This window comes from Curcuma longa, chromosome 4 (genome assembly GCF_044706935.1).
Source record: "Curcuma longa cultivar G26 ecotype Majalengka, Jawa Barat chromosome 4, ITB_CL_G26_1.1, whole genome shotgun sequence".
Lineage (NCBI taxonomy): Eukaryota > Viridiplantae > Streptophyta > Magnoliopsida > Zingiberales > Zingiberaceae > Curcuma > Curcuma longa.
Genome location: NC_133864.1, coordinates 7490087 through 7502637, shown reverse-complemented (window position 1 = coordinate 7502637; position 12551 = coordinate 7490087). Strand labels below are relative to the sequence as shown.

General features: G+C 43.2%; 4 protein-coding genes across 5 annotated transcripts; all 4 read left to right on the top strand.

Annotated features, from left to right (window-relative positions):
- Positions 1 to 130: 130 nt before the first annotated feature.
- LOC141827472 (G-type lectin S-receptor-like serine/threonine-protein kinase At5g24080) lies at positions 131 to 3144 on the top strand. Of its 2 annotated transcripts, none has more exons than XM_074714723.1 (5): positions 131 to 495; positions 569 to 1794; positions 1881 to 2061; positions 2151 to 2598; positions 2666 to 3144. In XM_074714723.1, exons 1-5 carry the CDS (start codon positions 158 to 160, stop codon positions 3011 to 3013), a joined length of 2541 nt encoding a protein of 846 aa, XP_074570824.1. In that variant the 5' UTR covers positions 131 to 157; the 3' UTR covers positions 3014 to 3144. The 2 variants fall into 2 exon arrangements, with proteins under 2 accessions (XP_074570824.1, XP_074570825.1); XM_074714724.1 differs by having other exon boundaries at positions 186 to 495; positions 587 to 1794.
- A 589-nt stretch (positions 3145 to 3733) lies between these two features.
- LOC141827473 (ethylene-responsive transcription factor 4-like) lies at positions 3734 to 5078 on the top strand. Its single transcript, XM_074714727.1, has one exon. It carries the CDS (start codon positions 4030 to 4032, stop codon positions 4879 to 4881), a length of 852 nt encoding a protein of 283 aa, XP_074570828.1. The 5' UTR covers positions 3734 to 4029; the 3' UTR covers positions 4882 to 5078.
- A 393-nt stretch (positions 5079 to 5471) lies between these two features.
- LOC141828044 (NADH dehydrogenase [ubiquinone] 1 alpha subcomplex subunit 1) lies at positions 5472 to 8260 on the top strand. The gene is made up of 3 exons (XM_074715396.1): positions 5472 to 5655; positions 5733 to 5822; positions 7996 to 8260. Exons 1-2 carry the CDS (start codon positions 5545 to 5547, stop codon positions 5814 to 5816), a joined length of 195 nt encoding a protein of 64 aa, XP_074571497.1. The 5' UTR covers positions 5472 to 5544; the 3' UTR covers positions 5817 to 5822; positions 7996 to 8260.
- Positions 8261 to 10127: 1867 nt separating this feature from the next.
- LOC141827013 (uncharacterized) lies at positions 10128 to 11768 on the top strand. The gene is made up of 3 exons (XM_074714303.1): positions 10128 to 10332; positions 10490 to 10683; positions 11444 to 11768. The coding sequence occupies exons 1-3, from the start codon at positions 10234 to 10236 to the stop codon at positions 11766 to 11768; spliced, it is 618 nt and encodes a 205-aa protein (XP_074570404.1). The 5' UTR covers positions 10128 to 10233.
- Positions 11769 to 12551: the final 783 nt, after the last annotated feature.

Sequence of the window (12551 nt, the reverse complement as noted above, 5' to 3'; positions counted from 1 at the left end):
ACGTTATCTCATTTTGCCAATTGGTTAGTAGAACACCGACCTGATCAATCATCAACCTTATCGATGCTTAATTACCTGTCCTATCCAGTTTCGGACACATGGATCATCTTTCACGATCACTCGGCCGACCAGTTCATCCATTTCAACACAATTGAAAATGAAGAACTTGGTTGGTGGCCTAATGAAGATCGCAATCCCAAACCAATTTAAAGCGCGATCATTCTGTGCTCTCGCTGCATGGGCAATGGCGACTCTGTTCTCTTCCCTTGCATTGCTCTTCTTGTTTCTTTCTGGAGTAAGAGTTCATTGTTTGGAAGATCGCATACCGGTTGGTTCGGAGCTTTCCGCCGGCGGCAATGAATCGTGGGTTTCCGAGAATGAGATCTTCGCGTTTGGGTTCGCGCAGAATTCAGCAGGCGTTCGCGATCAATTTCTGCTGGCGATTTGGTATTACGGCCTTCCTGATCATCCAACCATTGTTTGGTCGCCGAATAGGTGGATTTCTTGCTTTAATCTTGCGTCTCCGATTCTTAGTTTTTGATCTTTCTCGCTTTTCTAATGGATGCAGAGGTTTTCCGGTGGGCAGAGACGCGGTGGTGCGGCTGGAAAACTCCGGCGAACTCGTGCTCAGAGGCGGTAACGCGGTTCTGTGGACCTCCAACACTTCTCGCTTGAATCCCAGCTTCGGCGTAATGTCAGACTCCGGCGACTTCGTACTATACGCCGGAGGAGGTGGCGGGGGGAACACCACAGCCCGGACGGCCGCCGCCGTGTGGCACAGCTTCTCCTACCCCTCTGACACTCTCCTCCCCGACCAACGACTGACGGTGGACCTCGCGCTCACCTCTGCCACGTCCTCGTCCGGCCACTATGCCCTCCAAATGCAGCAGCAGAGGACTTCCCTCAGCCTTGCCCTTGCCTACGTGTCGCCGACGTCCAACTCCAACTACTCCTACTGGTCGAGCCCAGAGATCTCGAACGCCACCGGCGAGGTCGTCGCCGTCTTGGACTCGTTCGGGAACTTCGGCGTCAGCTACGGCGCTTCCTCCGCTGGCACGATGTATATCCACAAGAACGACACGCAGTCCACGTTTCTGCGCAGGATCACGCTGGGAAACGACGGGAATCTGCGGCTCTACCGCTTGGAAGCGAGCAAGAAGTGGACGGTGGAGTGGACCGCCGTGTCGAACCCATGCGCGGCCGCCGGAATTTGTGGCAGTGGCGTCTGCAACCTAGACTCCAGCAACAACACCTTCAGCTGCACGCCGCTGAAGCCGGTGAACTGCAGCGGGAGAAACGGCGGCCAGATCAAGATGCAAACCATGCCGCAAACCAATTACTACTTCTCCGGCAAGTCCACGATCGCGAATTACAGCGGCGCCGTCAACGGCACGGAGTGCTCCCGGCACTGCTCCGACGACTGCGAGTGCGTGGCGGCGGTGTACGGGCCCTCGCCGGATAACGCGAACTTGTGGTGCTGGACGCTGCGCGGCGTGGAGTTCGGCGGGATGCAGGACCCGAGCTCGACACTGTACGTAAAGGTCGTCGCCGGAAACGGGTCGGCGACGGGCGAATCGAGTTCGGGCTCGGCAAGTGCCGGCGTGCTGCTACCGTTGCTGATCTGCCTCGGCACTCTGGTCGTGCTCCTGAGCGCGCTGCTGTTCTACAGCGCCCGGAGGAAGCGGAAGCAGAAAGTGATGCGGCGATGCGTCTCGCTGCCGGGAGCTCCAGCGTGCTTTAGCTACCATCAACTGCAGATGGCTACCTCAAACTTCTCCCAATTGATCGGAACAGGTAGCTTGCCTTGTTAATCATCAACCCCGATCAAGCCAAAACACAATTTTTCTCTCAACGATCGTGCTTGTTCGATGCGAGACCAGGAGGATTTGGCAGCGTGTACAAGGGAACGCTGAGAGACGGGACGATGGTGGCAGTCAAGAAACTAGACAGGCTGCTGCCCCAAGGAGAAAGGGAGTTCATAGCAGAGGTCACCACCATCGGCTCCATGCATCACATGAACTTGGTCAGCCTCTGTGGATTCTGCTCAGAGCAACAGCACAGGTGACCGATCCTTCACTGCGCTGATCACTTCTCTAAGAACTAAACTAGAATTGTGGTTTGTTCATGCATGCTTTTGTTCACATGATTAGGCTGTTAGTGTATGAATACATGAGTAGAGGATCACTGGACAAGTGGATCTTTCATTCAGGGGAAGACAGGGTTTTGGACTGGCGAACTCGCTTTAACATAGCGATGGCCATCGCTCAGGGGATCGCCTACTTCCACGAGCAGTGCAGGAACAGGATCATCCACTGCGACATCAAGCCGGAGAACATTCTGCTGGACGAGGACTTCTGCCCCAAAGTCTCGGACTTTGGCCTGGCGAAGCTGATGAGCAGACAGCACTCGCAGGTGGTGACCATGGTGAGGGGCACGAGGGGCTACTTGGCGCCGGAGTGGGTCAGCAACCGCCCGGTCACCGTCAAGGTCGACGTCTACAGCTACGGGATGCTGCTGCTGGAGATCGTCGGAGGACGAAGGAACCTCGATTCTTCCTTGGACGAGAAGGAGTTCTTCTACCCTGCATGGGCTTTCAAGGTATGGTCACTAAAAGCTTTATGACGGCCATTTGATTCGAAGTGAAACCTGGAGCTGAATTTTACAGGAGATGGAGAATGGAACGGCGAGGAATGCCGTGGACAGGAGGCTGAAGGGGAACGTGGAGGAAGAGGAAGCGGTGAGAGCCCTCCATGTGGCGTTTTGGTGCATCCAAGAAGAGGCAGTGGTGAGACCTTCCATGGGGGAGGTGGTGAGGATGTTGGAAGGTTCAGTGTCCATCAACGAGCCGCCGATGCCTCAGGCAGTGCAGGAGTTCGAAGAGGAAGGTCTGCACAGTGTCTACAAAGCAATGAAGGGGAGATACTACTTCGATTTGCCTTTGTCTTCCTCGGCTATGGCAAGCTATAGATCATCGAGGGCTACTTGTAGCCACTCTACCATGTCGCCTAGATAGCAAAATCTGATTGATTACAGTTTCTTATCGAAAGACAAAAACCCATCCATCAAACTATTGAACTTAATTAGCTATTATTGTAGATGAATGATCACTGAGAATCAGAAAGAAATGTCTGGAGCTTTGCATAAGCTTTATATTCCTGCACCACTTAATCCACGTAAAGTTGTCGAGTGCAGCCTTGCAGTGCCCCTTGACGATTCCCTGCGGCACAGCTCACAGACGTCACTGACTCGTCGCACTTATTTTACAGGTCGTGCACGGTGAAAGCCGATCGGAATCTTGCTTTTTGAATTACAGTGGAGCTGCCCATCACCGTGCCCAAGGATTTGACCGCATTCTTTATTTCGGCGCCCCAACCGCGGCGCGGTGGCGCAGCAGCTTCTTCCTTCCCGTCGACCCCACCGTCACGTGAATCACGTGTATCCACCGGACCTCCGCGTCGTCCCCTCCTGACCGGCGGGCCCTGCCGCCGGGCTTCCTGCCCGCCACGCGTCCGGCTGGGAGATCAGGCTTCCCTGTTCCAAACAGCGAACAACCGCACTGCCAGTCTTGGCCGGACACGTCGGAACAGATCTTGGAGCCGCACTTGGAACACGCTCCCCCGACCCCCGTCACACTGCAGGAAAGGGAAGAGGTGGCTTTGTGCAATTTGTTCCCTCGTCTTTCTCGCTCTGCTTTTGTGGACATATATTTTTGGGCCTCGCCTGGAAATGGACAGCCGTTAGTAGCAGAGGATCATACAACAAGGCTGTTGCGCTACGGCTCTGCTCTCGCTGCACCTCTCTCCGCCAGTCCTGGTGCTCAGTAGGCATCCGTAGCATCTTCTCTCTTCTCTCTCTAGCGAGAACTATTGTCTCTGTTCTCCCCCTCTCTCGGTTGCTCTGGTCTGGGAAAAAAAGGTTTGGTCTCGCTGCCGCCTACTTCGCGGGGGCAAACGAGATCGCCGTCAAATCGCTTCAAGGTTCCTACTTTACGGGAGCAAGGGAGGAGATAACCCCCGAGGTTGACTGGCCATGGCGAAAGCTCGCTCCTTGCGCATCTTTTGGAACGACCCAGACGTCACCGACTGCTCCACCGACGATGAGGAGCTCTGCTTGCTTCCTGGGCGCAGCGGGGTGTGTCGACTGCTGGGGGATATTGGACTAGTCCCTTGCTCCGAAGCGAGCAGGCCGCCGAACCGGACCAGGCCCGCCGTCAGGCCGCGGAAGAAGGCGGCGTCGGCGAGTGGGAATGGCAAGGTGGCGGCGACGCCGGTGAGGAGCAGTAAGTTCAGGGGCGTGCGGCGGCGTCCGTGGGGGAAGTATGCAGCGGAGATCCGCGACGCGTCAAGAGGCGTGCGCGTGTGGCTAGGTACCTTCGACACCGCCGAGGAAGCCGCCCTGGTCTACGACGCCGCCGCTATCCAGCTACGCGGTCCCAGCGCCACCACCAACTTCTCTTCGTCGTCGTCTTCCCCATCCTCCTCCCGGCGCTCCGCCGCTGCCGCCGCCACAGCTCGGGAAAACAACCCCACCCACGTGTCCGCCACCTACGAGTCCGGCTCCGAGTCGCACACGCTCTCATCTCCAACCTCCGTCCTCCGGGTTTTCTCCTCCTGCCACGCGGAAACAGAAGCGGCGGAAGAAGGGAGGAAGCAAGGCGGAATATGGATTCCAGAATGCGCGGAAGAGTTCCCGTGGTTTGGAGGCGTGCCTCTGTACAACGAAATCTGGGATTTCGGGATGCCGGAACCGAGTTTCGCGGTGGGATCATCGTCGTCGTCGCGGTGGGATTTGGCGTTGGGATCGTCGACGTCGCAGGGAGACGATTGTTTCGGGGAGATCGGCGATCTATTCCCCATGGAACCGCTACCTACCGAACTTTAATAACACTCCGTTAATTATCTACCGTAACGGATGAGATTAAGACGCTGCAAAAACCGGTTTAAAACTTCCAAAAATAACTCTCTCAAATTGTACCGGAGAAGGCTTTGGCCTATGTTTTGTTGTACACGTTTTGAGCTCTCTTGCTTGAGATGGTTCATATGGTTGTACTGAGTAATGGCAAATAATATATAATTTATCTGATACGAATAATCAAAAATGCTACTGAATAATTTTTAATAGTTTATTGAACTGATATCATTTATCAAAAAATTTTAAATAATTAAATCACTACACTTTCAAAAAAAAAACAGATCACCTTCCAGAATGCTACTATTGGTTGACTATTTTGTGTCTAACTCGGGCCACATAGTTGCGATTAGATAACCTAAAAAGACACCAATGGCTGAGAGGTATTTTGGGAAACTGTTGTGTAATTTAATAATTTAAAATGTAGGGTGTGATTTGGGTATTTAGCATAAAATAACTTAATTTCTCGTTGGGCCTAGAAGGCCGGCCCATTTAAATATGGGCCGGATAGTATTAGATCTTAACCATGACGGATAGAAGTAGGGTCTCTGCCTAGACGCTAGTGGACGCTCCATCCGCGTTGCTCTTCGTCAGTTTTCGATCGAAAATATCTGAAATCCTGTCGATCGCCGTGTGATGGCCAAACTGTTTTGGTTGGAAGCCGTTCTTCCGCTTGGAATCATCGGCGGGATGCTCTGCGTCATGGGAAACGCGCAGTACTACATCCACCGGGCCGCTCACGGGAGGGTGAGATCTCAATGTTTTAATTTTATTCTACCTTGGGCTGGTCTGGTAGATAAAGGGTATTTTCGATCGAGTTGCAGCCGAAGCATATCGGCAATGATGTTTGGGATGTGGAGATGGAGAGGAGGGACAAGAAGATCATGGAGCAACACGCTAATGCTTGATATCAGGTGTTTTTCTGTTTCGTTTAGGTCCTTGTTTATGTTTTTTCGATTGATGGTTTACTTTTGGGAAACGTATCTTCGTTTAGTCTGTCAAGGTAGTTCGTTTTGATGTATTTGGAATCTCCTGGCATTTGGATGGATGCCCAATTGCACGATTTGGTCCAGATCTGTTAATATGGTTCATACACTAGGAGTAGTACTCAACTTGGATTTAGGGTTTCGCTTGGTTGCAGAAACAATGGTGCATTGTAACAAGTTTTCTATTGGACTACTATCTGGCAACCACAAAACAAGGTCTGGTGTTGTCCTAATATTGGTGGGATGAAGCTTGTGCTATTTGAACTCGGGTGCCTGTATCAATACGAGAATGGATTTTCAAAGTGTCTAACTCAACTTTCTAATTTTTTGTAGTTGGTAAATGAAGGTGTCGATGTTTGATTCATCAAGAGTGTCAGGTATAAGAGGGGTACATGAAGAGTTCTATGATTAAGTGAGGATGGAATTTATTTGTAGCCAGGTATGAGAATGGTTGGATAGAGCACAGATGTTAAATGTTTTAGTCAAAAGTTAGTTTAATTTTGCCAAAGTTTTCCATTTAATGCTGATCTTTCATCTCAGAAATTTTTATTTCTACATTAATCTCCACTTTGTGCAAGGACCAAATAAGTGTTTATATTTATACACACACACACACACACACACACAGATAGTCTAATGCCTCTAGCAAGTAGCATTAGAGTTGAATCAAGTCATTGATTATCTTGTTGCGAAGATTAGATTGCATATTCACTCTCCCTACTCATATCTTGTTGCAAGTAGCATTCTTGGCATTTGTCAAAAGAAAAGAAAACTCTTTCAGAAGTTCCATTACTTCTTTGATATCGCTAGCTCTGTTCATTACTCTCAACACTTTATTGTTTAGATTTTGAAAGATAAGCCATAATGATAGTCAGTTTGAGTGGCTTCTTCTTCTGCTTGTGGCTCTGGCAGCATCATTCTGTTGATTGCATCAACTTCAGTAAAAGTTTGGTTTGGTCCTTAATTTACCTGCTACAAACATATATGAGAAACACATTACGACTTCAAAAAGTTAACTCAGAACCACTATTTCTTTGTTCTCGTTCCATGATTCATCACCATTCAACTCAACCTAGCATTCTTGGGTTTTTTTTCCAATTAGTCCACCTTTCACGGTCACGGTCACCACCACCTGCCAGATCACTCCAGTAAGGATATTTTTGTTATTCACTTGAGCTACTTAAGGTTTTCATCTCAATTGATATTTCTTTGTTCAAGTCCATTCCCTTTTTCCATCTTAGCTACCATCAATAAGTCTGTAGTTGAGGAACTTCCTCTTCCTATTCCCATTCTGTTATGTATCCTGGTACCTTTTACTATAGAATGATTAACACCAGATACTCAGCTACTACAATTGTACAACAAATGTCCACACTCTAATCCTGGTATAACCATTCTTCAAGATTCTGTTGCCCTTCAAGAATCTCGCTCTGTAAGTCTAGTATGGCCATTCTTCAAGACTTCTTTGCCCTACAAGAACCCTCTCATGATTCTTGACATCCAACATTTAACTTGACCTTCCTATTGCTATAGAGAAAGGTACTCATATGTGCACCTCCTCACTACCATTTCCTCATCTATTTCTTATGTTTCTCATTATATTTCTTATGCATGATATCGCTTGAAGGATTCCCGAGCATCTTAAATGCCATGGAATCACAATCCTAGAATACATGATAACTTGATTCCACATATACTTCCTCCACTTAGCCAATTCAAAGAGTTGGTTCCAACTTTATGCTGATGTTGATTTCCTCCAGTTAGGAAGGTTAGATCACCTTTTAGGATAAAATTGCCCGCTCTATTTATACAATATTAGTGTCTGTAAATTATTAGTATATTCTATATGAATGCTATTAATGTTTTTAAAAAATACTAACATTATTTAGTATAATTTATATTTTATCTTAATATCAATATATCATTTCTTTTGTTGAATCAAAAATGTCAACCTCACGCTCATGTCATTGTATTGTGTTAGTCAAGCATATCATCCTATGAACTAAACATTCCTTAGTTTCACACTTCCTTACTATAAAAGTGAACATCTCATACCTTTTCGGCAGTTATATGTAGAATCTCTTTTAACTTCTCATTGCAGGAAGGGATCACACTCAAGAGGGGCCATCTGGTTTGGAGAATAAGTTCTGTACCTTAAAATCTCTCATACTCTTTACTTCTGCTCTAAGATCCTTGTTAACAGTTTAGTGTCTTTGTGATATTCTACCATTTGACAATTCAATGGTTGTTACTGCTCCAACCATGGTGTGCCCCTGAAGGATCTAGCTTAGCTAAGCCATTACTAGTCTTATTTGTTCTGTTCAAATTGATTTAATAGCACTGAATGAAACTTCATAATTGGATCATCCTATGGACTTTATCTTTCTTGTATTGTTTAAGTTGATTTAATAATAGCACTGTAATGCCAGTAAAGGAATTGATAAGGAATAAATGGTTGTTCTAGAGGAATCAAATAAAGTAGTGATAGATAAGAATGCGCAGTTTTTTTTTTCTTTTTATATCCAAGTATTGAGTTCTTACCTTCCAACTAATATTAGAGGCAGCCTCACAGATTGGCCATGAGGTAAATTCAGAAAGAAGGCCTCATGGCTTAACGGCACTAGTAGTTTAAAATCTGCGAGTATAATATGCACCACTAGATAGATAATCGAATCCTGATTGCATGATTATCCTACCTTATTACTTACCAATGTACCATGCCCGCGGGGGTTGTGCTGCAATTCTTTTGATTCATGGTAAGGAATTCAATATATGGCATTTGGTTGGGGGTTATCATTGATAATCTTGGTTATCTATCTAAAGTTATCAACTATAACCTTGTTTGATTCAGGTTATGATCGATTCTCAAGTAATGCAATATTACCGTCACATCAGCAAACGGGTTAAAATCTGGGGATGTGATTACCTTGTCAGTTTAAGGTTTTCTACGATTCCTGATGTTAACGAAATTTTTTTCCATGATTATCCTTTGATTTTAAAACTTAATTAATTGAAATATATTATGAAATCTAATTAAAATTGAGTTAATTAATTTAATAAATTTTAATTTAAAATTTTATAAAATTAAAAAGTATTTATTTTAAATTTTAAAAAATAAAATTAATTAATTATATTTATTAATTTAATAAATTATTTTATTAAAATAATTATTTTAATTAATTATATTATTAAAAATATATAAATTTATGTTAAATTTTAAAAAATAAAATTAATAAATAATGTTTATTAATTTAATAAATTATTTTATTAAATAATTATTTTAATAAATTATTTTATTAAAATAAAATTAATGAATTATATTTATTTTTATTTTATAAATTATTTTATTAAAGTAAATTTTTAATGAATTATTTTTTAAATATAAATAAATTTATTTTTAAATTTTAAAAATAAAATTAATGAATTATATTTATTAATTTAATAAATTATTAATTGGGTAAAATATTAATATTATTAATTTAATTTAATTTATTTGAATGAAGGGTAAAATAGTAAATATTAAATTAATTATATTTTATTCTCTTCAAATAAATAAGTTGAATCAAACTAGATTATATTTTATACCTCATAACCAAAGTTATATAAGATAATTTAAACCAAATGCATTCAAAGAGTAGTTAAAATGTATCGAGAGGAAATGCAAATTCCATCAAAATTTGTACTTCGATATGCTTTAATGACAATTAAAGAAATTAATCATCAAAGAGATAAATTTATAATACTCATTAAACTAAAAGGATATTTTTTTACACTTGAAAGTTTAACTTCTTAACTTCAAGGCCTCAAAATTAAGTATGTGATAAATTTATAATTTTTTTATAATTTAAGTATTCAGATTTCACCCGATTAATTTTTTTTCTAGTTCGGATTATAATTTATATACATTCAAAAGTTAATTTTTAAAATATTTATCTCATTGCTCCTTAAAATTTGCACACTCAAAAACTTGAAATGTTTGAGAAATCTCAATCTTAAATGTTAAGCTAATTGATTATATAACATCTTTCTGTATAAAAAAAAATAGTAGGAAATTATAATGGAAATAAGCGTTATAGTACTCGGGATCGGATTGAATTAAAAATAGCTAATTGCGATGGCTGAATTGCAATTTCCCGGAATTATGATCCCTGGTCCGATAAGTAGATACCTAATGGTCCGACTCCGATCTATCGAGGATTCAATTCGGCCACCACCGACGAACCTGAAGGAATTCAAAAGAGGAGAGCCGATTCGCTCGATTTTCTCCGCCATCTTCTCCTTCGCTGTTCGATCCAATCCTTGAACCCTCGCGATCCGTTCTTGAATTTTTTTTTTAATCATGCGCTGGTATTCTTCGTGCCTCGGATCAAGAGTTCGATCCTTGCTGCGGGACTACGAATGCTTGCAATCCGTCGCCGTCGCTCTCATCTACATCCAGGTAAGCCGTCTACCTGTTCTTTATCGCTCCCTTCTTTAGGTAGGACTCGCTTAGTGTTTCTGTAGCATTCTTAGGGTTGATGCGCAAGGGAGTGTTTTCGGAATGGGGTTGGAAGGGATGATGTAAAGACATTTTTATGCACATTTTGTAATACTAGATCGGGTGCGCTATGGTGGGATCGCTTGGCGCATCATTCAATGGAGTTTTGCTGATCAATCTGGTGGTGGCACTCTTTGCGCTCGTTGCAATTGAGAGCAGCAGCCAGAGCCTGGGAAGGACTTATGCAGTGCTTCTCTTCTTCTCTATCCTGCTTGACATTGCTTGGTTCATATTTTTCTCGCACACTGTCTGGTGAGAGCCTAATGAATCTATTCGACGTGCATGCTTGACCTTAGATGTGTTGATTGTGTGATTTGATAAAAGATGGCATTATTTCCTTAGAACAAGAAGATGTATAGGACTATGTGTTGCATGTCCAAGTCAAGTTTAGTGTATCTTTAGTCTTTTTTAGAGACTAATTTTTAAAGTGAAATGTTAAATTGTAGCATGAAAAATACAAGTTGAGTTCATTAGGGGAAAAACCATCTTTACTATTGAATCTTGAGAGTAAGCAAAATACAGGGAGAGGATGAGTAAGGTCGATAAAAGGTAGGTAACTACTTTGATGTGTAGTCAAATTGCTTCTCCAGTGCTTCCCATCAGACAAAGAACCCAAATTGTCATGAAAGGAAACTTATTCCCACATGCCATGTTTATTACTTGAATTTTTCATATTTTATTATAATTTCTTGATCAAATGTTTAATTTGTTGATCGGCAAGTGTAAACATGACACCATGAGACGGGTGACTCAAACATAGAATGACGGTGAAAACCAAGTATCTCCAACCATTCTTATCGCTTGTGGTGCATGGATTTATTTTAAACAGTACATTAGTATTCTTGGTTGCTCATGATTACATGTGGAGTTATTATTAACTTCCAACTTTATTAGTTGGAACTCAAATATTAGATGCTCAATTGATTTATCTGAAGTCTTTATTACCTAACATGTTTTATACATCATGTTATGGAGGTTCACTATTTCTTTCATGTAATGTTGTATTTTATAGGAGTTTCAATCCTGATCAGAAATTTGGGCCACTATTTGTCTTCTCAATCAGACTTGCATTGTTGATGGAAATCTTTGGCTTTTCAGTGAGGTTTTTGTCCTCATTTTTATGGGTTCAAATGTACAGATTGGGGGCTTCAACAGTGGATAGCACTATATACCGTGCAGATGAAGTAGCTAGGCAGGCCTCCACTGCTGATGAGATTTTGGGAGGTTCCATTTATGATCCAGCCTATTACTCCTCCCTTTTTGAAGATATTCAAGAAACGCAACACATGCCTGAGGTATCATCTGCACCTTTTCAACTTCAAAGCTGTCATGTGTAACTAAATCAACAGTAAACAGCTAGTTGATTCATTCTATTCCACTTCTACTCTTATTTATCTCACTATGGCCTTTAGTACATTCGAGTTTGTGCTTCACTTTTGATCTCTATTATCTCTATATCACTTTACATAATACCATCGAAGAATCGTGACATTTTCTTAACTTACACCTGCCTTGATGAAATACAATGATACAAAATATGCACTAGGACATAATTTGCAATCCTGATAGGTACATGGAAGCATTTGTTTGGAGATCTTTATGGTATGGCTTTATGCAGGACTTTAATTTCCAAGACATACAAGTTGGAAGACGTTAATGTTGGATTGCAAGGGTGCAAACATAGTCCCACATCTAAAGCATATGGAAAAGATCATGGGTTTAAAAAGGATGGAAGATATCTCCATTGACATGAGGCCTTTTGGGGAGAGCCCAAGAATAAAGCCATGAGGGCTTAGGTCCAAAGTGGACAATATCATGCCATTGTGGAGATACGAACATCCTTTTGGACCCAACAAGTGGTATCAGAGCGAGACCGCTCTTCACCAGACTAACCGCCGGATGAGCCATGATCCAGATCTAACCATGTGGTTTGAACCTTAAACAAAGGAAGTGGGTGCTCCCGTATCTGAATCAAGAGGACCAGACACCAGGTGAGAAGTCCTAATAGGTCGGGTGGACCGAGGGGCAAAAAGTCCTAGTTGTGGCTAGGTGGAAATCCTAGTAGGTCAAGTGGACCGAGGGGCAAAAAGTCCTGGTGGGTCAAGGATTCAGACCGGGGG